The sequence below is a fragment of the Pseudocercospora fijiensis genome (assembly GCF_000340215.1).
Source record: "Pseudocercospora fijiensis CIRAD86 unplaced genomic scaffold MYCFIscaffold_8, whole genome shotgun sequence".
Taxonomy (NCBI): domain Eukaryota; kingdom Fungi; phylum Ascomycota; class Dothideomycetes; order Mycosphaerellales; family Mycosphaerellaceae; genus Pseudocercospora; species Pseudocercospora fijiensis.
Genome location: NW_006921539.1, coordinates 3,314,972 through 3,341,131, shown reverse-complemented (window position 1 = coordinate 3,341,131; position 26,160 = coordinate 3,314,972). Strand labels below are relative to the sequence as shown.

Genomic DNA, 26,160 nt, shown 5'->3' with positions numbered 1-26,160 from the left:
GCGGTAAGTTCTCGACTTTAGGCGGATTTTTCCTCGTTTTGTGGCCGGAAGTCTAGTGGAAGAATCCTAGGCGTGGAAATGCTTACTGACCTTGCGTCGTGTCAAGCTACGCCCTTTGGCGCAGAGATTGGATGTGGGCGGCTTGGAATGCTGCCTGGCTTTCTGGCGATATCATCAACCGAGCAATCCCGTCAATGGAGGCGTATTGTGAGGGTAAGTCAATTTCACGTGTCAGACTGGCATTGGGCCACGGTGTACCTGCATAACTGGATGCCTGTCTGGTTGCAGGGCTGGCAAGAGAAATTGTTCTGGATCGTTCGCTGACATGGATCTTCTTCCAGTATAGCCAGAAGTGGGAGCAAGTCCGGATGAAAGTGCGGTATAGGCAGGCTATTGCCGTGGATATAGTCGTCGCCTTCCTCACGGCCTTTGGCGAAGACTCGAACACCTGCAGCAGGCTGAGCTGTTGTGCGCACGGCCAGGTGTTCCCCGCGATCTGTGTCTCGCTGACGTGCATGAGGAGTATTGGCGATTGACGCGAACCAAGAAGGCGTGCAGCACTACTTCAGTACTAGTGGTGCAGGCGTGTATTGTATCTTGGTGACATGATGTATATGTGAGACAAAATGCCGTCGCTGCTCCTTGGTCTCGCTCGTACAAATGTACATGAGATGTAGCCAAAGATGCCGATCGCGGTTCACTTCGGTTCAAGTGGTAGGCATGTGATTTACATATGTGTATCCGGCGTAGGCGTCGGCGTAGGCGTTGGCGTAGGCGTAGGCTAGCTCTCAGAGGCCGGCCACGCTACATACGCTATTGATCGCCTCAAGAAGGCTTTCCTGCCCGCGTGCCAAATGCACGCGGTCTTTCTGCCTCGACAATCTTCACTAGCACCATCTCCCCGCCTGCTGATGTTCACCCTGTGCAGCGGACCGAGTCCAGAGCGGATCCATATTCACATGCCTCATGCGAGCTTGACGACGGAACCTCGTCGACCCGGCCTGATTCGCACGCATTTCCCACAGCCTCCACGCGAAGAGCGCGCTTCCTCCAGCTGGAATGGAAAATGGAAGCTCCACCACCACCGCTGTCGTCGTAGACGATACGGCACCGATATCCTCTCCTCCGCCGCCGCCCGACCCTAATGTTCACGATGAGGCTGCCGCCCAGCCGATAGACCCCTCTTTGAAAGAGAAATCCGACATACCACTGCGTCTGGAGAGCGAGATATGGGACATAACAAGTGTGTCCGCTCTCGGGGCGCTCAAGATGCTCATTGATGCTCTTGATCAGCTGGCGAGCACGACCGGCGATGTCCCTCCTACCCCACCCGTATCACGACCTACCACACCACGATTAGGCGTAGCGAAACACCAGAGGAAGGCAAGCAGTACGCCCAGCAGAACAAGCAGTTCTCAGGACTTGCCCAAGCTGGAGATCGGTAGTCCCGAGGCACACCCGCACGAACCCATCACCGTCACCATTGGTGCACATGCGGAGGACATTACACTGCAGCATGCGGCAATAGCAAGACGATTCTTCTCGAAGGTTGCACCGCCGTTCACGCTGCATGATTACTTGACTCGCTTCCACCATTGGTGTCCGCATTCTTCCGGCGTGTATCTGGGAGCTGTTGCATACATTCACCAGCTGTGCGTATCGGATCTCATGGTTCCTGCAACCAGTCGAACCATACACCGGTTGGCGCTGGCAGCAATTCGAGTCTCTGCGAAGGCACTAGAGGACAACAAATGGGCTCAAGAGAGAATCGCTAAAGTCGGGGGCTTGAGCAATAATCAGCTCATGAATTTGGAGGTCACTCTCTGCTTTCTGCTCGACTTTGAGTTGTTCGTGGATGATAAGATGATGGCAAAAAGAATGTATCTGCTGCAACAAGCCGCGAGGCAAGGAGTGGGCGCACAAGGCCGATTGAGCGAGCAGTTCAAGCTCAAATTGCCCTTGAGGACGAAGGGACCGAAATGAGGCGTAATGTGGGAGAAATGATCTTTCCTCGATGTTTTTTGCTAGCGCCAGGACCCTGCTGAGTCTGCGGCGGGTAGCGCACAAGCGACAAGGAGTTATGAGCGTTTGGTGTGTGTGGATGACAGTGCACAAACAGGATACCCAAGGGGCGTGGTTTGATTTGAACGTCTCGCTCGACTGTTTGTCCTCAGATGAGAATACGGCAGATTGAAGAAGGTATGACAGATTTGTAGTTGATCCAGTTTAGCATCAAGACGATTGCTGGAGAGGCAATAGGTCACAGGAGCTCGCGATATGGCCGAGCAGTGAGGAAGAATGTACACCTCTTCGGATGGAGGATTGTGCCTCCCAAAATTCCGGTCGCGTGCGCTGCAAATTCTTGCTTGCATATCAGATCGTCCATATACGGAGCATGCATTTCCGTGCCCAAAGCTGAAGCTGAAGTCTTGTGCAGAACAGATACTGTAGAAGAATGACCACTCGGCTTTGACTCGACCGGGCATGGGTCAAATGGACGAATAGCTTCCGCACCTCCACACAGAAGCGATGAGCGACTGTTAGACAAGACATGGGCTTTTACCGAAGACGTATCTATATAGTCCTTGTCCTCTCGCTCCCACACTGAGTACCCAGCGTACTTCTCGAGCACTCTATTCCCATGGCGATGGTCCTGGCCCATCTCCTCGCTGTGTTTGCAGGCACAGCTTATGCTCAATCCAGCCTTTCGTTTCCAGTGCCAACGAAGACCAATGCCACATTCACATCGACGTCGTTCGACCCTTCACTGGCAAGCACGCAGCTAGTGCAGACTGACTTCTCAAACGAACGCCTAGCTTTCCTTTGGAATCAAGTAGGCCCGATCGCTACGGGAGTCTATAACACGACAGTGTCTCCAACTCCAGAGCCATCGATATTTCCCCAGCCTGGAGCCTTACATCCACATATTCCCACGTATATCAATGAGATAGTCAACGAAAAGCTGCCTGAAAATTTCCTCTGGGGCGTGTCGTCATCGTCGTATCAAATCGAAGGTGCGGCTAAGGATGAAGGCAAAGGCCCTTCGTTGTGGGACCTGCTATCTCATCGTGTCCCCAACCAGGTGGCCGATAATACCACAGCCGACACCGCGGCTGAGCATTACTACTTGTATAAGCAGGACTTTGCAAGGTTAAAGGCTTTGGGCATTCCTGCCTTCGCGACGAGCATCTCTTGGCCGAGGATCTTTCCATTCGGCAAAGGACCTGTCAACGAGGCTGGAGTCAAACACTACGATGATGTGATTGCCTCTTTGCTGGAGAATGGCATCACTCCTGCCATCACGCTTTTCCACTGGGAAACTCCATTAGCACTTTTCAATGAGTGAGTTCCCTCGTGTACGATGTGACAGCGAATCAATGGCTGATGTAGCTCAGATATGGCGCTTGGACCGATCGACAGATCATTGACGACTTCTTCAACTATGCGACATTCATCATCCAACGATACGATCAATATGTCGAACACTGGTTCACGATTAACGAACCACAATACTGCAATTGGCAGTACTCGTACTACCCGGCCGGCAAATATTATCCTGCATACCACAATATCACCGGAGGCAACGAAGCTCGCTTCGTATGCGGCCACTACACTCTGCTCGCACATGCTAAGATTGCAAAGTGGTACCATGAAGACTTCAAAGGCCGTGGCAGAATCACCTTCAAGAACAGCGCGAATTACTTCCAGCCCAACAGCACTTCAGACGCCGATGCTATCGCCACTCAGCGGAACTATGACTTCGTACTCGGATGGTTCAATCATGGCCCCTGGAATGATGGTGACTACCCACAAACCCTGAAAGACACCCTCGGCCCTCTCCTCCCTAATCTCACAGACTCCGAGAAGGAAATGATCAAAGGCAGCTGCGACTTCTTCGCCCTGGACGGTTACACATCCTTCTACTCCTACGCCCTTCCCGGTCATCTCACAGACTGCACCTCAAACTCCTCCCACCCATCTTTCCCCGAATGTGCCGGTTCCGGGGCTCTAGCATCAGATGGCTTCCCAATCGGTCCATCAGCCGATCCCGGCGCAAACTGGCTCCAATCCACTCCAACAGGAATCCGCAAATTTCTGAAGACCATCACAGAAGACTTATTCCCTTCCGTCCCAGACATTCAAGTCACAGAATTCGGATTTTCGGAACCTTTTGAAGGACAGCTTGACAGTTTGACTACCATTCTCTGGGATCTGAGACGTGCGGATTATATTCAGGGTTATTTGGATAATATTTTGGCGAGTATTGTGCTGGATAAGGTCAATGTGACTGGGGCTTGGGCTTGGGCGATTTTTGATAGTAAGTACTGGAAGGCAGATCTGAAATGTGAGTATGTGTGTACTGACAATCTTGTTCTTTAGATTTCGAATGGGGTTCTGGTCTGAGGACTAAGTTCGGCTTGCAGTATGTCAACTATACGGACTTGACGAGGACGCCGAAAGCGAGTATGTTTACTTTGACGAAGTGGTTTGAACAGCATACTGCTGGTGGAAAGGGCAATGCGACCATGTCCATCTAAGCATCGTGACCAGGACGTTTACAATGAAAACTAATGTCTCCACACATCTTCATTTCCGCATGTGAGCGACTTCCAAAATATCGTCGACGCCAAAAAATGCCAACATACATGCATGGATCGTATCACCGCACTCATCCAACGTCTTATCGCAAGCCTCGACGACTGGGACGATTGTCAGCCTCAGCTTGATCAACACATGCTTGCTGCTCAAGTCGATGAGGAGAACGTCGAGGGGTGCGCAAACATGACATACGGGAGTGCGTTAAGAGGAGGCAAGGCAGTTCAAATCTCGCCTGCTGAGAATCGAGACCGGGAAGGAGACGAGTCCGATACAAAATGCAGAGTTGACAATGGACCACGAAGACCGAAAACTCATGACTTTCAACGTCAACCCGATGCCACCAAACATGCAAACGTACCATTCTCAAAGATTCCCCCTCGCCTCCTGCTCCCTCTCAATCGCCTCAAACAAGCTCCTAAAATTCCCCGCTCCAAACCCATCAAAATGATTCCTCTGAATAATCTCAATAAACACCGTCGGCCGATCCATCAACGGCTTCGTGAAAAGCTGCAACAAATACCCCCCCTCATCGAAATCCATCAAAATATTCAATTTCTGAATCGTCTCGAAACTCTCATTCAACTTCGTCCCACTCTGCTTCAACCGCATCCTCAAATTCTCATAATACGTATCCGGCACGCCGATGAACTCGACACCTCGAGCCCGCAAATTGCTCACGGCGGATATGATATCTCGAGTTCGTAGAGCGATGTGTTGGACTCCTGGCCCATTGTAGAAGTCCACGTACTCTTCGATCTGAGATTTTTTCTTTCCGTGTGCGGGCTCGTTGATGGGCATTTTCACGACGTCGTTGCCGGAAGACATGACGACGGATTTCAAAGCGCTGAAGTCTGTGCAGATGTCTTTGTCGTCGACGCTCCAGAAACGGTGGAAACCTAGACATCGTTCGTAGAATTCGCAGGCTGAGTCCATTTCGTCCCAGTCTTGGTTTCCGACGCAGTGGTCTATGGCTTCGAGGTCGATAGGGGGGAGGAATTGGTTGCTTGGGTCGGGAGTTGTGATGGCGCGGTAGCCGGGGAGGAAAGGACCTGTGTAAGTTGTGCGTTGGATGAAGGTGTGAGTTGTGTCGCCGTATGTCTTGATTGACGCTGAGAGGACTTCGCCTTCGTCTGAGGAGTCGATATGAGGTGGTGTGATGGAGCATGCGCCGTTGGCGATGGCGTTTTGGTATATTAGGTGGACGTTGTCGACTTCGAATGCGACGTCTTTGACGCCATCACCATGCTTGTCGAGGTGGTCGTAGATCTCGTCTAGGAGTCTTTGGTCGTGTTCAGGAGCTTCTCGTAACGTCTGCCGGCTTGAGGAGCGGACTGGTGATGTGAAGACAAATCGGACTTTGTTGCTTTGTACCACATGGCTGGCTATGAAACGGGATCCAGTGTCGAGGCCCTTGTATGCTACCGGTTGGAAGCCCATGCGGGTGATGTAGTATTGAGCGACCTGTTTGGCATTGCCCACCCACCAGGCAACATGGTCGTATCCTCGGTACTCAGCGTTCATTTGCGGTGCTTGTACCGAAGGAGCCGATGAATCTGAGTCGTAGAGAGGAGCGGTGCGTCCATTCTCGCCCGTCACTAGTAGCGCTCCTGGTGCCATGTTGTTATAAGACGCCAAAGCAGTCGACAATAGATGGAAGAGCGCTTGGAACAACAAAGGCGGATGATGAGAGATGTGGAAAGTCCGACGGTGAAAGATTCTCAACGCTTATGACCTACCACTTTGTGTTACATATCGTACCTGCACCGTTCGGTCGACGTGAAACCCTTTCGACGTTCCTGCCATTCGCCTGCAATCTCGAGCGGCTCATCGTGGTCCAGACAACGTGACGTTCGCTTCAAGGCGGAAAGTTGAACAAAGCCGAGCGCACCCAGCCCACGTGCTTCGGCATAACGAGTTAAGCCGCGCTGCAACGGACGATTCCTCCGCTGGCCACCACTTCCACAGATGACATGGGTGTCACGCTTGATCTGACTTAGAAGCCATTCATTCGATACCACCTCTACCCTCTGATTTCCAGCACAATGTCCCAAGCTCAGCTCTCCAAGGCGGACGCCCAAGTCCTCGCTCAAGTCTTTGATCCGGAAAGCGCTCCGACAAAGGTCGAAGTGATCATAGACCCAGAGCTGCCAACCGATCGCCATGTACAAGATCAAGAGAAACTAAGTCAACTCAAGGCTCGAGAGAAAGAGGCCATCTCCCTGATAGACGAAGCCGAGAAGCAAAAGTCTACCAAGGAAACGGCCTATCGAGACGCTTTATCAATTTTGGATGACTTGATTGAGGCGAACCCCGACTACGCATCTGCTCGGAACAATCGTGCTCAACTTCGCCGATGGATGTACGGTGATCGCAACACACTTTGCCAGACCAGGTCAAGAAGAGACCTCGAGCGACAATCAGCAGGTGAAGCGGCGGTAACGGACCTTCAATCGTGTATCGAATTTGCATCCCCGGCAAGGCAGCAAGATGCAGTCTCACCAAGTCAAGGTCGTCTGCTTGCGCAAGCATTCACACAGCTTGGCGCGTTGTATTATGCCGCATCGAAAGATTTGGATCGTGATCCTGCCGCAGAGTCTGTGGATTTTGGTGGCGAGGTCTGGAGCCAGAGCAGGTTTGAGGAGGAAGCATCACGGCTCTTCTATCTTGGTGGGTTGTATGGAAATGAAGTTGCCAAGGCCCTCGCTGTGCACACGAACCCCCATGCAAAGCTTTGCGGAAGCATCGTGAAGGAAGCTATGCGCAAAGAGTTGGCAGCAGCGCCGTGATATGGAGGGTCAGATGACCAGCCGCAAGAGTATGAAAGCATACGTCCAGATCGAGCAAGGTGCAGACAGCTTGTGATATGGCTTCAACGATTCCAATTCACGCCAAACATCTTTCCGACCTTTCTCTGCGGGCTGCTGGCGTTCTCCAGGTAGTATCGCTGCTGGCCAGGCACATCGAGAGCCAGCATCTGATATTCGAAGTCTTCTCCAGGTCGTTTCGTCATGTGCAGATTCACGGTACCCTTTGCTGCTTTTCCCTCCACGTAGAAATGCATATGTAGATGTTCGACGCCAGCTCTATCCGTCTCCAATCGGCTCGCGATGATTCTGTTCCTTGCCCATCTGCTCCAGCTTGGCTCGCCGTAAGCCTGCACATCTCTTTTGCGGCTCATGCTCTCTCCAGTGAGGATCTCGCGACATTTCGGGTCAGCTCGAACCCTGTCGGCCGCTCGATTGAAGTATGCCGTCTTGCTGTCTGTAGAGAAGACCTCGAGCCATAGTACAACAGCCACGCCTCCAGTCAGTCCAAAGCCGAGGAGCACGAGACCGAAGTTGAACGACTGTTGTGTCGTACGGGCGGCCTTCTCGCCAAGGGTCAGATCTTTCCACGGCACAGCTCCAGTATCGTTGACCACCGTGACAGCCCTCCGTCGACGCGATGCTGCATCGTTGGGCAGAGATGACGACGTCGCATTTCGTGTCTGCTGTCGGGCGGTGGCGGGGAGGGACAGCGGAGCTCCACCCTGGAGCAGTGACAGCTGCGGAAGCTGCTTCGCGATCGAGGCCCGCGCTATTCGCTCCAACATTTCTGCGATAGACGGTGATGGTTGGTGTGGTGCGGTGAAAGTGTGAAAGTGCACTCGAGCGTTGAGCTCTGGCCTGCTCGGCACAAGCTTTTGAGCCGCGGAGTCTGCTTTGTGCCCCTGCATGGCCATGGCCGCCAATTTGGCCATTGCCATTGCAATCGCATCGCCGAAGCAACAACAGCATATGTCTGCTGGAAGGGGGCTCGGGCAGTCATGGCGTCCGCAGAGATGCGCGACTTGATACACGCCCTCAACGAGCGCAACATCGACCTTGGTGAAGACGATGTCGCGTGGGCGTTTGAAGGCCCGAAAACGAGAAACAAGGCCGTCCAATGGGTCCAGGAGTATCTGCAACCCGCGACCCTTTTGACCAAGGAGGAACTATCTTTCTACGAGAGACATGGAATCGATACGAATACGAAGCCGGCAGGACATGGACGGCCGCTCTCTGAGGTGGAGCTCGAGACTGCAATGGAGTGCCTCGAGGAGAGTACTGCCGCTCTGGAAAGGCAGGGCGAGATGCTCGGAAAGCAAAAAATCGCTCTGAGAAAGCTGCAGAGTCAGAGCTCCAAAGCTCGTGCTGGAAGTCATGGGTCAGATACGCAACACACCAAATTTGCTCATGAGAAAGCACAATTGGACTTCAACATCGACGATCTCTCCTCAGCGACCACGGATTTGCTGCGTGCGTCTATGAAACAGATTGAATCCAGTACGGGTGGCATTCCATCCAATGTTGACCGCCTCTTGGAGAAAGATGACAGGCTTCTTGATGGCCTGCAAAAGTTGCTCCCGAAGTTGTCCGATTCTGCCAGCGATATCGACGAAGCGGACGAGGTTGAGCAGCTCTGTTCAACTTTATCGCTTCTTTCCATCCAAGAGATCCAAACCCGCCTGGACCGAGTCTACAAAGACAGCATGGTAGACTTCTCCCGAAAACGTGCGCCACCAAAAGACTTCACCGATCAACAAGCTAAACAGCGCGAAACTCTTCGGGCGGAGCTCCACGAACTGGCGGGTGAAATTGATGGCTTGGTCGGGATTGTCGTTGACCATCAATATAGGAAGTCACTGAAACGCGGCTTGATGTCCGCCCGCGCAGACAGGAATATGCAAAAGGCGAAATGGAGTGAATACACAGTCGCAGCACTGTTGTATCTAATATCGAGACTGGACGCCATCGGTGAACACATACTGCGATTGAATGCTCATGAGTCAACTCTCAGGGCCATTTCGAGCACTCTGGACGAGGCACTTGCAAGCGAACAAGCCAAAGCAGGTGCTCGGGCACCTACATCTCCAATGCCTAACAAGGTTGAATTGAAAGGGCTCAAGCCTTTGCGATTAGTGCAAGCGAATATCTCTGAGACGCAAGATCCTGCTGTGACTTTTCTCAAAGAGCACGACATTCGTGCACCTGGGACGGTTGGCGTCGAAAAGCTCACTCCGCTTCTTGCTATCCATTCTCGTGAGCAAAAAGAAAAGCTCGCAAGGCTGGCCAGCAGCACCGAGACGGGCATTGCTGATGCGATAGCTCAGTCTATTGCCAAATCACACGCCGACCTGCAGGAGCTCCAAAGCGCCGTCATGGCACATACGACGCATGGAACTGTGAAGTTGGTGGACAGCAATGTCCAGGCGCACATGGGCGAGCTAGAGCGCGATATTCAGCGCCTAGGCGATGAAATGAGAGTGCTTGACATCGACGCTATTGCAAAGATGACCAGGGAAAAGCAGGACGCGGTCCGGAAAAGGTCGGTGGAGTGATTATGTATACTTGAACAAGCATTTCTCGAACCCTGCGGCAGCGTGGAGGGCATGCCCATGTACATAGCAGCAAGATCACGATAGCGTCCGCCGCCCGATTGGTAGATTCCAACTCAATACAGGCATAATCCTGCTTCTCCCATTGGGTCCAAACCTGCAGTCGCAGGGCTCGGAGGTTCTTCTACAGGATATACAGTAATGATACATACCACCGAAACTTTGGAAGACGGTGTGTGTATGCTGGACCATGTACTGCATATTCGTCGTATTCTTATTAGCGAGTCCTCCAACAAGGCAGCATTGTCAAGGCCACTGCCGTACCGCAGGGGTTGAAGGAATATTTAACAATGAACTGCGACCCGTTTCTCGCTGTAGGTTGTAGTTGCAGGTCGAGTTACCCAACATGAAGTCCTACTACTTTTCTTTCGTGTTGATGGGACTCATGTGTTCTTTCGTTCTCGGATGGGTACGTCTACCTAACCAAATCTAGAGAGTTTTATACAGGCCTGGATATTGACGGAATTCTAGGACTGCGGTCTAACGAACGGCGGCGATGGTGTATGTCGACCAAGCCCTGCGGAAGTCGCGAAAGGAGGTGTATCACAATTGTGTTCTCAGGTATGTATAAGTCTCGATTCTGTTGATTTTAGTGATAGAGCTGATGATGATGCTGGTAGGACCATCCGTGCAAGGTGCAGGGGGATGGGTGCATTCCGAACGCTTCGAATGGAGGTTCTAGAGCCAACTGCAGCTAGAGTTGTGAATTGCTGGATAGGCGTTGAAATGGGGTATCGAGCGGAGCGGCTAGGAGAGAAGAAGCAGGCATGTTGGTGTACGCCTCCGATAGCTGATTTAACACTACTCGAAATGACGCCGTGTATCACATGGTCGTGTTGATGAGTAGTCGTTTGTGAGTCTGTATTCGAGAAGATATCAAGCGTTGCTCGTTGAATCAAACAGCTGCTGGTTGGACTGAGCTTGTTGACCAATTCCTGGTTGCAAGAGTACCTTGACTTAAGAAAGAATACAATGCTGGTTCTTTCTGCAGTGCCGCTGGCGCCAGTGCTATCCATGAGCTTGGCTCATGAAAAGGGGAGCGGCAAATGTACCTCCGTACCTTGATGAGTGACCTACAACCTTCACACCAGAATGCAGTCAGTCTTCACGGCTGCAGCTTTGTTCCAGCCTTCTCCATCCCTGGCGGTGAGCCGACGTATGAGAGCCTGGCATGACAGCCTTTCATCTCTTTGGGCCGGCCGCGTCCGAGATCGAGAACGGGTCGATTCCAAATTGCTTGACGACGAAGCCACCTGGCGACCAGCCGGCACTTCGGAGGAGATCATCAGAGTGTTCTTTCGAGGCAAGCATGTGACAATCGTCCTCGGGGGAAGTTGTGCCAGGCAAGCACTTGCCTGTCTCCGGCGAAGTTAGCCCATGTCACGATGTCTGCTGCCGAGAAATTGCGCAAAGTATGGCAACTCGATTGGCATTTTGCTTTGCTGGGGCCCCTACAAGGAAGTAAGCGTCATTGGAAAGGCTGGGCTGGCGTCTGGCGTCTGGCGTCTGGCGTCTGGCGTCTGGGCTGGGGGCGGAGGCGGCTGAACGGCGTGGTAGGTATGTGAACGACGAACAATTCCCTCCCGTGACCGTGACGATCGAGTCAGAGGTCGGGATGTGCATACTGCAGGAAACAAGCACGCACTTTCTTCTCCAGAGCTCCCCCGCAAAGAGCTAAGGCCCTTCTGGAGTGGTGGCGTCGATCTCTACTTTGGCACCGCTCCCAACTCATGCCGCCACCGCCACCGCCACCGCCACCGCGACGCCTCCATCTCGTCCGTCCTTCCGCTTGTCCGCGGTCATCTTCAGCACCACAGAGCGATGCGCACGCACGCACGCCAGCGAACTGCACACCACCAACAATCCAATGCCACTGCCAATGAATTGACGGCCTCACAGGACCAGTCTTGGCACATCGGGATGGCGGTCCTGTATAGGCTTTCGCAGATGATTCGAACCCGGGGCCATTGTCAATATCGACCCTCTCATCCGTGACTCGTCTCCCAGCCATCCGGATCGCCGCGTGGGCGAGTCAAATGGGAAAGGTACGAAGAAAGGAACGGCAGGCTGCGTCCAACCGCAGCAGCGGGTGCGGAGAGCATTAGCACCCTTTTGGATAGCTCCCAACGTCTTATGCACGCGCCGCGCCGACAGCATATGATGGCGCCAGGCAAAAAACGCGTGGTGAGAGAGCTTCGCTTGCTGCTCGACCACAAGATGCCGTTCTCTCTGCTCCACGGGGTCAAAGCGTGATGCATCGAAATACTGGCCTAGCTTCCGGCACCTTAGTGCGGAGCCATGGCCTTCCGTCCAGGAAGCAATCATAAAGAAGATAGCTCTCCCTGCTCCTCTCCACCCGTTTGGCCCTGTGTGCCATCTCCAGCGTGCCTTCCCCATTGTTGCTTTGGAATAGCAATCCTAGCGATTCTGTGCTACACACCATCGGCAACAGCACTGGCGACACAGCATACCAATCATGTCGAACCAAGTCGCTAGCAACTACAACGCGACGCAGGAGAATGCCAACCTGACTGCTGCCAACCACGCGAATGCTCCAATGGAGAAGGACTTCGAGAATGGTGAGCTTGAACGAGCTGATCGTGTGACCTGAATTTCGATCCTGATAGCTTGCGCCTGTAGGTTACCATCTCGACAGCAACACCGACCCAGGCACCGCATTGAGGAAGATCCAGACTTCCGGCAGCATTTCCATCTCGCCCGAGCTTTTCGAGAAGATCTATCTTTCGCCGCAGAACAAAGTCTCTGGTGATCTCCGAAAGACATTTGGTAACCCAACTCCATTGTAAGTGGATTCGCGCGAGAACTGCCTCTGCCTCTGCCTCGAACTAGACCAAATCTGACTCACTCTTCAGGGCACTGTGTGGCTTCTTGCTCTCCCTCACACCGCTTTCGTGCGATCTGATGGGCTGGAGAGGAGCCGGTGGCAATGGTGCAGCTTCGACTGGTGTCTACTTCTTCTTCGGTGGTCTTCTCATGATTCTCGGATCTCTTGGAGAAGTGAGCCCGACCACACCAATCACGAAAGTAAGAGCGAGAACGCTTGATGCTAACACTCTCACCCCCAGTTCATCCTTGGCAACACCTTCCCATTCGTCGTCTTCGGTAGCTTCGGTGCATTCTGGCTCGCCTTCGCCGCAACCCTGCAACCATTCTACAACGCATATGGTGCTTATTCTCCAGACCCACAAGCGCCAGCAAAAGGCCTCGATACGGTCGGCTTCAACGCGTCATTCGGTAAGCCATCATCATCAAACGTCGTCTCCTCCCTATCCAAGAAGCTTTACTGACATCCTCTCCCCAGCCTTCTTCCTCCTCTTCATGGGCCTCCTCTGCTTCCTCTACATGATCCTCGCCCTCCGCACCAACCTCGTCTTCTTCCTCATCTTCATGACCCTCGTCCCAGCCTTCGGTCTCCTCGCCGCTGCATACTGGAACTTGGCAAAGGGCACCCCAGCCGCAGCCGCCAGCGCAAACACCTACATCATCGCAGCAGGAGCTCTGACATTTGTCACCGATATGCTTGGATGGTGGATCTTCTTTGCCATCCTGCTCGCTTCTCTCGACTTCCCCTTCCAGCTTCCTGTCGTGGATCTTAGCAGATTCGTCAAGGGTGCTAGTGATAAGAAGAAGGCGAAGGAGTATGAGGCTTAGATGAGAATGCTGTATTTATGTACTTACAGTCCTTTGAGGGACTGTGTGAGATGTTTGAATGATTATCATGCATGTGCGAGACCCCGATGTATCTACCCAGTTAATGTGTGAAAAGAGTAAACTTTCGTGAAGTTGTTCTGTGCAGACCTTCTCTTCCAAGTCTTTGGACTGAGGTACTTGTGAGCACGTATGTATCATCATGTGCTTCGTTGTTCCGACGGGAAGGAATATCAACTCCCTGCGCCGCTTTGCTTCCCAAGAGAAGGCTTGTGATCATCCAGATTACGCCGTTTGCTCTTATACATGATGATCCGAAGTGGTTGTACTGCGGTTCAGTAATTTGAAGTTGGTCTAAGGTTGAGACTGCCACGTGCCTTTGCCCCAGTATTTCCCAGGATCCATACGGGATTCCCAAATGCCATAGGAGCCTCATACACAACCGATTTCCATCTGAAAAAGCCGAGAAGATCTACATCGAATGGGTTCGCGCTGCAATAATGTCCGCAAGTCCGCGTAGTAAGAGCTGGAACACCTCGACAGAGCTCGCAAGGTATTAGCATTGTGCCTTGGGGATCTAGGCGCTCCATGGTGCTCAACCAGAGCGGGGCATTTAAGCGTACACAACGCAACTCTGCCGGATCTTGGGACGTCATGGTACACGCTGGAGACACGAATTTGGAAGAGACGGCGACATGGGCGGGCTGGCATCGCGGTAGGTTTGTTTGGCAAGTTCTTCAATCCTTCGGTTTTCCCACATATTTCTCTAGAGTACAAGTTCCTTACTCCCTAGGATCCATCCTTCACATCATGTCCAGTATCAAGCTGTTCTTCCTCCAAGCCTCACGCTCGATCCGTACTGCCTGGCAACTTGAAGAGCTGGGTCTCAACTATGAACTCAAGTTCGCACCTCGAGAAAATGGCGTTGCTCCTCCGGCGTTCAAGAAAGAGGCGGGCGGTCTTGGAAAGTTTCCTTCACTCGAAGATGAAGGCATAATGTACTACGAAAGTGGTAATATCTGCGAGTATGTGACAATGTCAATCAGAATTCTTTGGGCGACATCATAACTAAACTGTGAACCCAGATATCTGTGCGACAAGTACGACAAGCAGCACAAATTACTAGCTCCTGCAGGCGATCCGCAACGCTACAAAGCACTTCAATGGGTGCACGCTTCCGAGGGCATGTTCTTGCTCCACGGTCTGGCTTGTCTGTACGCGAAATGGTTTCAGCAGGATGGCGATGTTCAGAAGACTCAAGAAGGCATGAGCAAGAATTTGATCAAGGATATGGACTACTTGCAATCTGAGCTGGAGAAGAGTAGTGGGAAGTTTTTGCTTGGGGATAAGCTCACAGTGGCGGATGTCATGATGCACTTCTCCGCCCGATTCATCATTGTGAGAGAGCTGGGCACAATGGGAAATAGGTGGCCTAAGATCGAAGAGTGGCTGGACCTTTGTGAGGCTCAGCCAGCATATCAGGCTGCTGTCAAGAAGACTGGACATCAGCTGTGAGAGACCCAGTGTGGTCTTGAGGCCTACATAATGCGAGAATGATACGATTCTGGATGCCCTGCTAATTTCAGATCAGAACCTGGCCTCCCTCGTCCCACGTGGCAAAGTTGTAGCATTGAGCGATGATAATGGCGACAGACAACCGCTCATGTGCTTCTGAATGGTCTCCATACGCAATCACTATCTCTGCTTCATGACGACGGCTTCGAACCTCGTGCTCATGAATAAAGCCCCTACACACAGTCTACCCTGGTGGCCGCCACCCAGGTATCGCTTGATCGAAATTCAAAATATTCTACAAGAAGTCAGCACTATCCGCGACACGTTTCAGAACTCAACACGAACGCCATCGAGGTCTGGTCATCACATTAGCAATGATCCTAACACATTTCCAACCTTTCTCAACTCACCAGTAACCTCAAAATCTTTCAACCCCCAAGGCTGAAATTCAACACCCCTCAGAACCTTCGCCCCAGCCGCCTCAAACTTCTTCAAAAGCCTCTCCAACTCATCATCGTCTCCGGAAATCCTAATATGTACCTTCCCAAATTGCACATCGTTGGGGATCGATGGGAATGTTCGTCCTTGAAATTTACATATGTCGATTAGCTTGAGATTGAGATAAGCATATGCATGAGAATTTTTCTATTCACTTACTTCGGAGGTAGAGGTTCACGGCGGCTTTTTGTGCATCTTCGTTTTTCTCGTCTGTGGGGAGGTAGAGCCATGTGTGGTCATCTCTGTCTCTGCCTGCTATGCTGAAGCCTAGGGTTTTGGTGTAGTAGGCTATGGATTCGGGTATTGAGGTTACGGGGAGGGAGGGTTGGATCTTTTGGAAGGTTGGTGACATGGTCGTGTTGGGTGTTGGATGGTTTAGAGGTAGCTGGACACTGTGTAATAGACGTTCTTGCCACCTGCCACCTCGTCGTCCTACGCGAAGTCGGAGCTTTCGGAGCGATCGTACAGGGACCTCTTTGTGCATCCATTACAGCTTCTTGCTTGGCCGCAGTAGTACTATATTGAACCACTTCTTATCCCAGCCTGTATCACGCGTTGGAAAGCTTTATGTTCGCCATCTTTATTATATAGAAAACGCTTGGCAATTCCCCAAGTCTGCGACCTCACTCCAAAGCTCTTTCTTTCTCCTCTGCTCTTTCTCAACCTGTGTCAATTCGACACCGACCTCCTCAGCACCAGTCTCCATCGAACATGATTCTTAGAAAGAATTGCTGGTTCCAATTCCGTCTCGAGTGGACTACCTTATCCCTCTCGGTCATGGCAGTCTGGCTCAAAACGTTTCTATCTAACCTCGCCCGTACCAGACTTTGGACGACTTCGAGATCCATCGAACACGTTTCTGGCACGTTTTTGTGCAGACCCAATGGTTCTGCACAGGCAAAACACCAATTATGTTGAAGCATCTGAGACCAATACGCCTCGCGGACTTTCGAGAACGACTTCACAGCGCTGACTTTTATAGATGTCTCAAAAGAACTTCGCACGAAATGTTTACAAAAGGCAAGGAACAATGCTCGTCTACGCTTCTACGCCAACACTCTCAGATCGTCTGACAGTCGGACTCCGTTCAAAATGCAATTGTGTTCGAACAGCGTCTTGACACGGAGTGTTCTTGCTGCTACAAATCTTGTGAATGGTCAGACACCATGCCTGAAGGGATTCGCCACAGCCCTCGCACCTTTATCGACATCTCAGGGAGGAATCGTCGAGAACCAGGTTGAGGTAGTCATGGGACCTTGCCTGTAATCTAGGATGAGGTTCAAATTTTCGAGCCTGTTGAGCAATATTCTAGTAGCCATTGGAAACGAATCAGACGAGTATTGTACTTGAGAATCTTGCTCATTTTGGTTGTCAATCCGCCATGGTCTTGGTGGACGAATGGCGGCGGGGCACTGAGGCGGGATGTAGAAAGGGAGAAATCGAAGGCAAGGAAACAAGAGATACACGAAGCTTCGCGATAGATAGATGGCGCATGCGGTCTCCCCTACTGCTGAGTGGTTGCAGAAGGCTGGTCTCGGCTGGGCAGTGCAGTCGGTAGTACAGCCAAGCATCTTGTGAGCCTACGCGAGGCGGCCTTCGGAGGCAGATAATGAGTACGAGGCGTCGGTCATTATTATGTAGAGATGAACAGCTGCAGATACTCGGAGCAATCATTCGCGTAAGAAGTTAAGAAGTGCTTGCAGTGTGCGGCTGAGGGACGGCATATTCTAGACCATTTGCTCACTTCAACAACACCGGAAGTCGCCAAAGCTCATCTCTTCCACGCGACACCAGTGCTCTACGCACGCACGCACGCACGCCAATCGACTGTGAGTATTCTCTTGCCACCTCCCACCTTCCGAGCGGCCTCATCAAAATGGCTAGCGAGCATAGCGCCAAGCGACGACGAATCGACTACGACGACCATCGCGACTCGGAGCATTTCGCAGCACAGCCAGCCCGCCGCCAGCACCATCGCAATCGAAATCATCCCTCCAAAAATGGCGACTCCGCAAGGCCTAAGCAACACGAGTTCGATGGCCCGGAAGCGGGCGTCGACAGCGAAAACGCAGCCGCCCTAGATCGCGACTGGTATACATACGGGGAAGATGGAGCAGTGTTAGGTGACGACGCACATAACCCTTTCGGCGGCGAGGATACCACATGGGCAGATCGGGAAAGAGAACGAGAGCTTCTGGAGAGGAAGATGGCTGTGCGCTCCAGGCAAAATCCAAAGTTCATTCAACGCCAGAAGGACAACGATGCGTGGGAAGCGAATCGCATGCTCGCCTCGAGCGTTGCCCAGACTCGAGCCGACTATGCCTTGGATGACGAAAATGAGGATATCCGGATCCATCTATTGGTACACGATATCAAGCCGCCATTTCTCGACGGCAAGACCGTATTTACGAAGCAATTAGAGCCTGTCAGTGCTGTCAAAGACCCGCAAAGCGACATGGCCGTATTTGCCAAGAAAGGAAGCAAAGTGGTCAGAGAAAGACGGCAACAGAAGGAGCGACAGAAGCAAGCACAGGAAGCTACGAGTCTGGCCAATACCGCCCTCGGCAATGTGATGGGCGTCAAAGAGGAAGACACTGACTCTGCTGCCCCAGCTGGTGCTGAGGAAGCGGAAGCGACGTCCAAGGGCTCAAAATTCGCTGATCATATGAAGAAGCAGGAGAAGGATTCTGGACAGTCGGAGTTCTCACGGTCCAAGTCGCTACGGGAGCAACGAGAGTACCTCCCGGCCTTTGCAGTTCGAGAAGAGCTATTGAGGGTGATCAGGGATAATCAGGTCATCATTGTGGTCGGTCAGACCGGAAGCGGCAAGACCACTCAGCTCACTCAGTTCCTGTATGAAGATGGCTATGCGAAGAGCGGCATGATTGGCTGCACGCAACCAAGACGTGTGGCAGCCATGTCCGTGGCCAAGCGTGTCGCGGAAGAGATGGAGGTACCTCTGGGAGGCACCGTTGGCTATGCTATTCGATTTGAGGATTGCACGAGCAAAGACACCTCAATCAAGTACATGACGGATGGTGTGCTTCTGCGAGAATCGCTCAACGAACCCGACCTGGACCGCTACAGCTGCATAATTATGGATGAGGCGCATGAAAGAGCCCTCAACACCGATGTTCTCATGGGCCTCATCAAGAAAGTGCTCACTCGCCGGCGAGATCTGAAGCTCATCGTGACCTCGGCGACAATGAACGCCGAACGATTCTCTCGCTTTTATGGCGGTGCGCCAGAATTCTTCATTCCAGGCCGCACCTTTCCAGTCGACATACAATATTCGAGATCACCATGCGAAGACTACGTGGACAGTGCAGTGCGTCAAGTCCTGGCAATTCATGTCAGCCAGGGACAAGGCGATATCCTCGTTTTCATGACCGGACAAGAAGACATCGAGGTCACCTGTGAGCTGGTCGCGGAACGACTTGCGCAGCTCAATGATCCTCCGCCACTCAGCATTCTGCCCATCTACTCGCAAATGCCGGCCGACCTTCAAGCAAAGATCTTCGACCGGGCAGCCCCGGGCGTGCGCAAGGTCATTGTCGCCACCAATATTGCGGAAACGTCGCTCACAGTCGATGGAATCATGTATGTGGTAGACTGCGGCTTCAGCAAACTCAAGGTCTACAACCCGCGCATAGGCATGGACACGCTCCAAATCACACCTGTCAGCCAAGCGAACGCATCGCAGCGCGCAGGTCGAGCGGGCCGTACCGGGCCTGGAAGGGCATTCCATCTCTACACCGAACGAGCTTTCAAAGAAGAATTCTATGTTGCTACGATTCCTGAAATCCAACGCACCAACCTGGCCAATACTGTACTTCTACTCAAGTCGCTTGGTGTCAAAGACCTTCTGGACTTCGACTTCATGGATCCACCTCCACAAGACACTATCACGACGTCTCTCTTCGATCTGTGGGCTCTCGGGGCGCTCACAAATCTAGGGGAGCTCACAGAACTCGGTCGACTGATGACTTCCTTTCCTATGGACCCGTCCCTTGCCAAGCTGGTGATCACCTCGAGTACAACTTACTCCTGTGCTGAGGAGATGATTACGATCGTTAGCATGCTATCGGTGCCCTCAGTCTTCTATCGACCTAAAGAGCGACTCGAAGAAGCCGATGCTGCGCGTGAGAAGTTCTTCGTTCACGACTCAGATCACCTCACCCTGCTCACAGTATATCAGCAATGGGTCGCTAATGGCTGCCGTGATCGATGGTGTGTCCAACACTTTCTTCACCCCAAGGCACTCCGCCGAGCCCAGGAGATTCGTCAGCAAATCGCCGACATCATGACTTCCCACAAAATGGAGATAACCTCTTGTGGCTACGATCTCGATGTCGTGAGGGAATGCATCTGCTCTGGATATTATCACCAAGCGGCAAAGAGAAAAGGTCTGGGTGAATATGTGAACCTGCGCACAAGTGTTACCATGTCACTTCACCCGACCTCAGCTCTATATAACTCAGGTGATCCACCAGACTATGTAGTCTACCACGAGCTGATTCTCACCTCGAAGGAATATATGAGTGTCGCGACTGCGGTAGACGCTCATTGGCTGGCGGACTTGGGCGGAGTTTTCTATAGTGTGAAGGAGAAGGGTTATTCCGCTATTCAAGGGAAGAGAGAAATTGAATACTCGAAGAAAGCGGACTTGGAGCTGCAAATCGAGAGGGATAGGGCCGCACAGAAGCAGGCAGCTGAGGCGGAGCTGAATGGTGGGCGAGGTGAGGTGAAGAAGGGTGGTGCCGCGAAACCTCACTCGGCGCCGGCTAAGAAGGGCAGTGCTGTTGTGAAGCCGACGATAGGTAGGAGACGATAGAAGTTTGAGAATGGAAAGTTCTGGCTGTGGGCCTGTCTGGGTCTCGTATCTCCTCGAATGATTGACTGGCTTTGCCTGTTGTGGAAGGGCCAGCATCCTGATGCGAATCGCGAATACTTAATCCGGCAAGTTGCTACCGAGACGTCCATGTCAACACGGGCGAGATTGATTGCTTTATATAGGTAGCATTAAAGCGTTGAATACCAACTTCTTCGGTTGCAAAATCTTGCCGCGTCATTACGATTTACTCTTCATCGCCGGCTCCTCCGTATAGGCGCAAGGAAGAGATGTGCTCTCAACGTAAGCAAGATCAGCTTTCGACTTCGACGATAGTCTTCCCGATGATCTCATAAAAAGCCGCATCCAGATCGGAAGCGACGGAGACAAGAAAAATGAATCACGACGAATATCTTGGTTGGGTCAAGAAAATTATCATGCCGAGGACGATATGTCTATCTTCTTGACACAAATTTTACGTCTCAAGCATGCTCGAGACTGTTCAACAGCGTCAAGATTGGCCTTTGAGTTTGCGCAGGGCCTGAAATGGCTTGAACAGATAGTCATGTCAAGGCACAGTGGCGTTGAAGTGCGGTATCATTTCCCATGTATCTGGATGGCGAGGGAAAGTGTAAGCAAGCACTGATCGTGGTCTTGATTTCTCATTCGTCGCCTGTTCAAAGCCGATGTACATTTGCTTCCCTCAGAGCATCTCAGCATCATGCAGCGACGCCGTGAAGCCGCCTTTTGGCCCAATCCCTCCTCCAGAGGACTGTATCTTAGCGTTTTACCTCTGCGACATCGAACGCTGTCGCGAGCCATGTTTCGGAAGTTCGTGCAGAAATTCTGTAGCAGGATATCTGTAAGTGACTGAAAGCCCACGTCAGACCGCTGAGGTAGAGAGATGAAAAGAAATGCAAGACATGTTTCAAAATGGAAGAAATCGGGAGTCATTTGTTGTCAGCCGTCAAGCCATATCCTCAGTTGAGGCAAGAAAGCTGTAAGCTGTGACAAGAGATCGAGAAAAAGAAAATCGCGCGAAAAGTCCAAAAGGGGGATAAAGATATTGGAGACCGTCAGAATCGAACTGACATCCAGGACATGCCTATTAATCAAGGAATGAAACATGGGCTAATGAATTGCCCACCTCTAACGAATTGAGGTGCCTGTGCCCTACCACTAGACCAGATCTCCTTGCTTTTGGTTGATTGGAATATGCAATACTTGGGATGTCTATATTGGCTGACTTGGTTGGGATTTGCAATACTCGGAGCGTATATATTGGTTGAATCGCTGGGTGAACGTATCAGGCTGCGGGGATTGACTTGGTAGCTTTGAAGCTTTGGAGTGGAACCTTAGGTAAGCAGGATGAGCAAAGGAGTCTTCGGTAGATGCCAGAGCAGGTCCGAGGCGTGTGAACTGTCAGACTTTGTCGATTTGTATAATTTCATGTTTGGAGGGCGGATTTGGGCATGCATGCTACGAGGAGTCTCAACTGGCCTTCATATTCAAAATCTTTCTCTCACCTCCTTAGCCTTTGCATGGCATAACTCCACTCGCACGCCTGCACCCGACAGCACATCGATCCACATTCGTTGTGTATCGCTGAGACGGTCGTTCTCGCTCTTCACCTCTGAGAACATGACTTCGCCTCCTTCCTTTCCATCTTCTCTGTCCGGGCGCCATAGAAACAAATCCGGGACACCACCTCCACGTTGCGCGTATTCTTGGACCATGACCTTCATCACAGTCGAAAGCGCAGCAGGTGGAAAGCATGCAGCGATTTCAACCAAGTCCTCGATAGCGTACGTCCAGTCAAGTCCTACAACGCAGGTCTCGCGTTCATGATGCTCATCCCATATGCGCTCAATGAGAGTGGCAGCTTGGCCGTTACTGATCTCGTTTAAGCGCGCATTGACTTCGCTGATCCGGCTAGGGTAAAATGCGTCAGAGTGCAGGTCCAGTGGACACGTCTGGTATGCCGTCTGGAAGACATTCGGAATGTAGACAAACAGTACATCGTAGAAAAGGTAGCCGACCAGAGTGCGCAGGAGCCTGCCTTCGCAGTGGTAGCCTTTCCAGCCCAAAGCCCGATATGATGAGAGGCACATCTCCTCCACACTGCATTCACCCTCAACAAGTTTGTTGTCCTTGTTGTCGGCATCTGCTTCGTTCTTGATGTCCAGAGCTGGATCGAGCCAGATTGTCTTTGCGCCACGGTTGCCTGTATTAGGCTTCGACATCTGCTCGCTGTTGCGACGACTTCCATTGGCAGACCGATCGCGCTCAATACGTATGCCTTCAAAGGTTCGCTCTTGAGCTTTGGTCAAGCGGACATGTTCGAAGTTGTGTTGTTGGCGTTTGGGTACTTTCAACTGCTTCTCCAACTTCGTAGTCCGCTTCTGCAGGTCGCGATGAAAGACCAAATGCGTCAATTGATCTTGCAAGCCTTCTTCGCAAGTGCTGAGAGCAACACGTTTCCAGTGCTTCTTCTTGGCCTCGATATCCTTGCATTCTGCTGGAGAAGGCAGATGCAGGTGCATGTAGTGCTCCTCGAGCAATGCCTTTCGCTGATACCAGTCACCGCGCCTGGACGTGTGGAACAGCCGCTGGTTCAGCAGCTCGCAGAGGATCTCATGCTCTCGCTTGTGATCCTTGAACTTACCTGTTCCAAGAACATACGCAGCCTTGTGGACTATGCGAGTATACACCCATGCCGGTGAAAGTCGTCGCAGGTATGCTCCTTCTCCGGTGCTGTATATGCTGTCTTCCTTTCGCTGCTCTTCTGCCAGCAAAATTCGCCAACGGGAATGGATCTCCTTGAATATTTCAAGAACGACTTCGAGGCCTTCTTTGGTAGGTGTTCCATTGAACTCAAGGATGTTATCCACTCGAAATTGCGTCCTTACAGATGCTTCGAACTCCAGGAGTATCGATCGAGAGGGAAATATGCTGGCGGAGCGAGACACAATGTACTCTGGAAAGTTCCGCCTTGCGATCCGAGCCAGTATGATGGTGGTCAGTGACTTCTCAGTCCATTCAGTAGAACGATAGAACACCAGGTGTACACGTTCGAAGAGCTTTAGGGTGGCCAGTGATAGGCGAATGCATGGACCAGTCTCTGCCATGATCTTTTCGAGAAAGTGCGCATCGCGATTCTCAAGCTTGCCAGGAGTGGCCTCTCTGCTGGACTCATCCTCATGCTTCGATCCGACCGATGCTGTAGTGTCGTTTGTATCGGATCGTCTTAAACTGCCGAAGCGGGAAAGTGCGGACTGTTGACCGCTTGTCCTTCTGAGATTTTCCAAAAGCTCTGTCTTGTTCTTGCCTCGCACCTTCGCGTCTTTTGCAAGAGCTTTCAGCTCGTCTAACAGCAGCAGCGACGAAGCCTCCTCTAACGTAGATATAGAGTCCTGTGACCTGTCTGCAAATGTGAAGCCCTCGCCAAGAGTAATACCCTGTGGCGGGTGTAGTTCACCAGGATTGGGCTGACTCTGCGACGAGTGACTTGGGAGATGTCGTGCAAGTTGTAATTCGTCCACAGCTGCCTGAAGATGTGCAATGTCACTGTGGTAGCCAAGACGATTGATCCTGTGCCAACTCGAAGTCTTGCGCAAGAACAGTCTGACGTACAAATACTGGCCCTCGTAGCTCAGCTCCCGCCATTGCTTAAACACGGAATGCTCGGCGTCGTTGAAGAGATGACTCTCTTGCTCGAGCACGGTCTCCAGTGCCAGATTGAAGGCATCTACGTAGATGGAGGTCTTGCCTCGGATCCATTTGCGTCCATCGAGACGTTCTTGTAGTCCGAGTCCTGCTTGTTCCGCAGCTCTTGACGCTTCATACGCCTCTATGGCCTCCTTGTCCGTTTCGATTGCAGGCAAAGCCGTCTCAAGATCGGTCTGGCGAGTGTGCGGTTGTTCCACGAGATCTTCATGGTCGCTGTCGTCTTCTGAGTCGGGTATTATGTCCCTCCGAGTCTTCGCTGTGCTGCTCGGACTTTCTTTCTTGACAAAGTCTGTGATGTCGCGCTTTACGCGCTTCGCTGGAGGTGTCGCGAAGTCGTCGCCGCCATCATCGTCATCGAAGTTGGTGGACTTGGGATGCGGTATCTTCTTTCCTAGCATGGCATTATGTTGAGAGGTATTGCTGTCCCGCAGCATTGTCATACTATAGACATTATTGGCCCACAAGTGTTGCGGCGATGATGTCGCTGGACAGACCCCGGAAACGCGATGGCGACGCGAAAGCACTTGACGCGAAGTCACCTGCAATGACGTCCACTTGTGCCAACCCGACATCAGCCGTCGCAGGAGCAAGAACCAGCGCCACCACAGTACAGTAACAACAACAATACTCTGAACTTCTATGTAATGAGACGACATGCGTACAGTCGTAGTAGCATCCTCACTCCTTGCCTGTAGCCTCGTCGCACAGGCTCAGCTCATGCCACGCAAACCCTTCAGTCCCGACCACGCCGCGCGCTCAGGCGTACAATTTAGATACCAGCAGAAACCCATCATGGACTCATCTCCCGCTATTCAGCTTCCGCCCTCTTCAGACGGTAATGCGCCCCCACCGCCTCCTACGGGCGACGTGATTCTGTCCGACGTAATCGGCAATGAGCGCCGCATCAACATCTTCGCAGGCTTCACACGAGACATCTCCACCGTTTCCGATCGCCTCGACAACTCATCCGAGAACACCACAGTCCTTGCACCTATAAACTCCGCTATTACGTCCCTGCCTAGAAAACCCTGGGAAGACCCGAGAGAATATGCTGCACTGGGCGCAAATGCCTACGAAGGAGCGGACGGAGAAGACAGAGCGCATAGAAATCTGAGGAGATTTACTGAGGCGCATGTTGTGCCGCAATCGCCTTGGAAGGAAGGCGACAAAGTAGCGACCGTTGGCGGCGCGAAGATCTGGTGGGAAGTGGAAGATGGCAAGGCATATGTCCAACCTGGCGATGTGGAGGTGGAGCGAGTGGTCAGCAGAGTCAAGAATGGAGAAGTTTGGATTTTGAAAGGTGTGCTGAACTATGCTCCTTGAGAATAAGGCTACGTGTTACGAAATCATGAGATGATGAGAATTACAAGCGCGGCTCGCAGTCCCCCGTACCGTGGAACTAAAGGCCTGGGGCTGACTACAAATGGTCTTCAAATGTCACAGGCTTCTGTGCCAGTGGGTACTAGAAGGATATTCAGGCCTGAGTGAGAAGATCAAGTCGCTGTCCCAGAGCAAACTCTGGGTCGAACGCCATCACAGTAACCTCAGTGGGCCAGAAGGCTTTTGCCTCCACACCAACACCTGCTAAAACTCGTCGCGCGAGACCAATTGGACATAACATCGATGCCTCGATTCGGAACCTATTGCTGCAACGGATGGAACTGGCACAAGATGATGTGGGACGGCCTTATACGCACAGCTATAAATTCAGTTCATTGTCTACATCTCTCCTTTTCATCTCTCCGACATCAGTATCTTCCTCTCACTCGCATTAACCAGCCTCAAGCGAAGCAACTATCAAGATGAAGTCCATCACCTGTACAGTAGCTACCTTGGCCCTCTGCACCGGAGTTGTCCTGGCCGCACCACAAAAAGACTTTCCAATTCCTGGCAACACCAACTT

General features: G+C 52.0%; 13 protein-coding genes and 1 non-coding gene across 14 annotated transcripts; 9 read left to right on the top strand and 5 right to left on the bottom strand.

Annotated features, from left to right (window-relative positions):
* Positions 1 to 1,500: 1,500 nt before the first annotated feature.
* Positions 1,501 to 1,854, top strand: MYCFIDRAFT_23319 (uncharacterized protein; the record flags this gene model as incomplete). The annotated part of the gene is made up of 1 exon (XM_007931406.1): positions 1,501 to 1,854. A coding segment is annotated over one exon (354 nt), but the record flags the coding sequence as incomplete, so codon positions are not given.
* A 787-nt stretch (positions 1,855 to 2,641) lies between these two features.
* MYCFIDRAFT_81150 (glycoside hydrolase family 1 protein) lies at positions 2,642 to 4,538 on the top strand (the record flags this gene model as incomplete). Its single annotated transcript, XM_007932136.1, has 3 exons — positions 2,642 to 3,342; positions 3,396 to 4,318; positions 4,381 to 4,538. The coding sequence occupies 3 exons, from the start codon at positions 2,642 to 2,644 to the stop codon at positions 4,536 to 4,538; spliced, it is 1,782 nt and encodes a 593-aa protein (XP_007930327.1).
* Positions 4,539 to 4,864: 326 nt separating this feature from the next.
* Positions 4,865 to 6,259, bottom strand: MYCFIDRAFT_212281 (uncharacterized protein). The gene has a single exon (XM_007932135.1). The coding sequence runs from the start codon at positions 6,214 to 6,216 to the stop codon at positions 4,963 to 4,965; it is 1,254 nt and encodes a 417-aa protein (XP_007930326.1). The 5' UTR covers positions 6,217 to 6,259; the 3' UTR covers positions 4,865 to 4,962.
* A 382-nt stretch (positions 6,260 to 6,641) lies between these two features.
* MYCFIDRAFT_37789 (uncharacterized protein) lies at positions 6,642 to 7,385 on the top strand (the record flags this gene model as incomplete). The annotated part of the gene is made up of 1 exon (XM_007931507.1): positions 6,642 to 7,385. The coding sequence occupies one exon, from the start codon at positions 6,642 to 6,644 to the stop codon at positions 7,383 to 7,385; it is 744 nt and encodes a 247-aa protein (XP_007929698.1).
* A 92-nt stretch (positions 7,386 to 7,477) lies between these two features.
* Positions 7,478 to 8,038, bottom strand: MYCFIDRAFT_101597 (uncharacterized protein; the record flags this gene model as incomplete). The annotated part of the gene is made up of 1 exon (XM_007932134.1): positions 7,478 to 8,038. A coding segment is annotated over one exon (561 nt), but the record flags the coding sequence as incomplete, so codon positions are not given.
* A 366-nt stretch (positions 8,039 to 8,404) lies between these two features.
* On the top strand, positions 8,405 to 9,958 carry MYCFIDRAFT_81145 (uncharacterized protein; the record flags this gene model as incomplete). Its single annotated transcript, XM_007932133.1, has 1 exon — positions 8,405 to 9,958. The coding sequence occupies one exon, from the start codon at positions 8,405 to 8,407 to the stop codon at positions 9,956 to 9,958; it is 1,554 nt and encodes a 517-aa protein (XP_007930324.1).
* A 398-nt stretch (positions 9,959 to 10,356) lies between these two features.
* MYCFIDRAFT_212279 (uncharacterized protein) lies at positions 10,357 to 11,141 on the top strand. Its single transcript, XM_007932132.1, has 3 exons — positions 10,357 to 10,424; positions 10,487 to 10,576; positions 10,636 to 11,141. The coding sequence occupies exons 2-3, from the start codon at positions 10,512 to 10,514 to the stop codon at positions 10,853 to 10,855; spliced, it is 285 nt and encodes a 94-aa protein (XP_007930323.1). The 5' UTR covers positions 10,357 to 10,424; positions 10,487 to 10,511; the 3' UTR covers positions 10,856 to 11,141.
* Positions 11,142 to 12,657: 1,516 nt separating this feature from the next.
* MYCFIDRAFT_142753 (uncharacterized protein) lies at positions 12,658 to 13,687 on the top strand (the record flags this gene model as incomplete). The annotated part of the gene is made up of 4 exons (XM_007932131.1): positions 12,658 to 12,818; positions 12,889 to 13,033; positions 13,102 to 13,270; positions 13,338 to 13,687. Coding segments are annotated over 4 exons (825 nt in total), but the record flags the coding sequence as incomplete, so codon positions are not given.
* Positions 13,688 to 14,494: 807 nt separating this feature from the next.
* On the top strand, positions 14,495 to 15,199 carry MYCFIDRAFT_142152 (uncharacterized protein; the record flags this gene model as incomplete). Its single annotated transcript, XM_007932130.1, has 2 exons — positions 14,495 to 14,696; positions 14,820 to 15,199. 2 exons carry the CDS (start codon positions 14,495 to 14,497, stop codon positions 15,197 to 15,199), a joined length of 582 nt encoding a protein of 193 aa, XP_007930321.1.
* Positions 15,200 to 15,230: 31 nt separating this feature from the next.
* MYCFIDRAFT_212277 (uncharacterized protein) lies at positions 15,231 to 16,089 on the bottom strand. Its single transcript, XM_007932129.1, has 4 exons — positions 15,857 to 16,089; positions 15,610 to 15,783; positions 15,545 to 15,555; positions 15,231 to 15,494 (listed from the first exon to the last, which is right to left on the bottom strand). The coding sequence occupies exons 1-4, from the start codon at positions 16,047 to 16,049 to the stop codon at positions 15,444 to 15,446; spliced, it is 429 nt and encodes a 142-aa protein (XP_007930320.1). The 5' UTR covers positions 16,050 to 16,089; the 3' UTR covers positions 15,231 to 15,443.
* A 1,484-nt stretch (positions 16,090 to 17,573) lies between these two features.
* On the top strand, positions 17,574 to 20,531 carry MYCFIDRAFT_81140 (uncharacterized protein; the record flags this gene model as incomplete). Its single annotated transcript, XM_007932128.1, has 1 exon — positions 17,574 to 20,531. The coding sequence occupies one exon, from the start codon at positions 17,574 to 17,576 to the stop codon at positions 20,529 to 20,531; it is 2,958 nt and encodes a 985-aa protein (XP_007930319.1).
* A 1,064-nt stretch (positions 20,532 to 21,595) lies between these two features.
* On the bottom strand, positions 21,596 to 21,722 carry MYCFIDRAFT_t63. Its single transcript has one exon. It is a non-coding gene; the product is annotated as a tRNA-Sec (tRNA).
* Positions 21,723 to 22,002: 280 nt separating this feature from the next.
* On the bottom strand, positions 22,003 to 24,692 carry MYCFIDRAFT_204898 (uncharacterized protein; the record flags this gene model as incomplete). The annotated part of the gene is made up of 1 exon (XM_007932127.1): positions 22,003 to 24,692. A coding segment is annotated over one exon (2,656 nt), but the record flags the coding sequence as incomplete, so codon positions are not given.
* A 204-nt stretch (positions 24,693 to 24,896) lies between these two features.
* MYCFIDRAFT_212276 (uncharacterized protein) lies at positions 24,897 to 25,978 on the top strand. Its single transcript, XM_007932126.1, has one exon. It carries the CDS (start codon positions 24,912 to 24,914, stop codon positions 25,578 to 25,580), a length of 669 nt encoding a protein of 222 aa, XP_007930317.1. The 5' UTR covers positions 24,897 to 24,911; the 3' UTR covers positions 25,581 to 25,978.
* Positions 25,979 to 26,160: the final 182 nt, after the last annotated feature.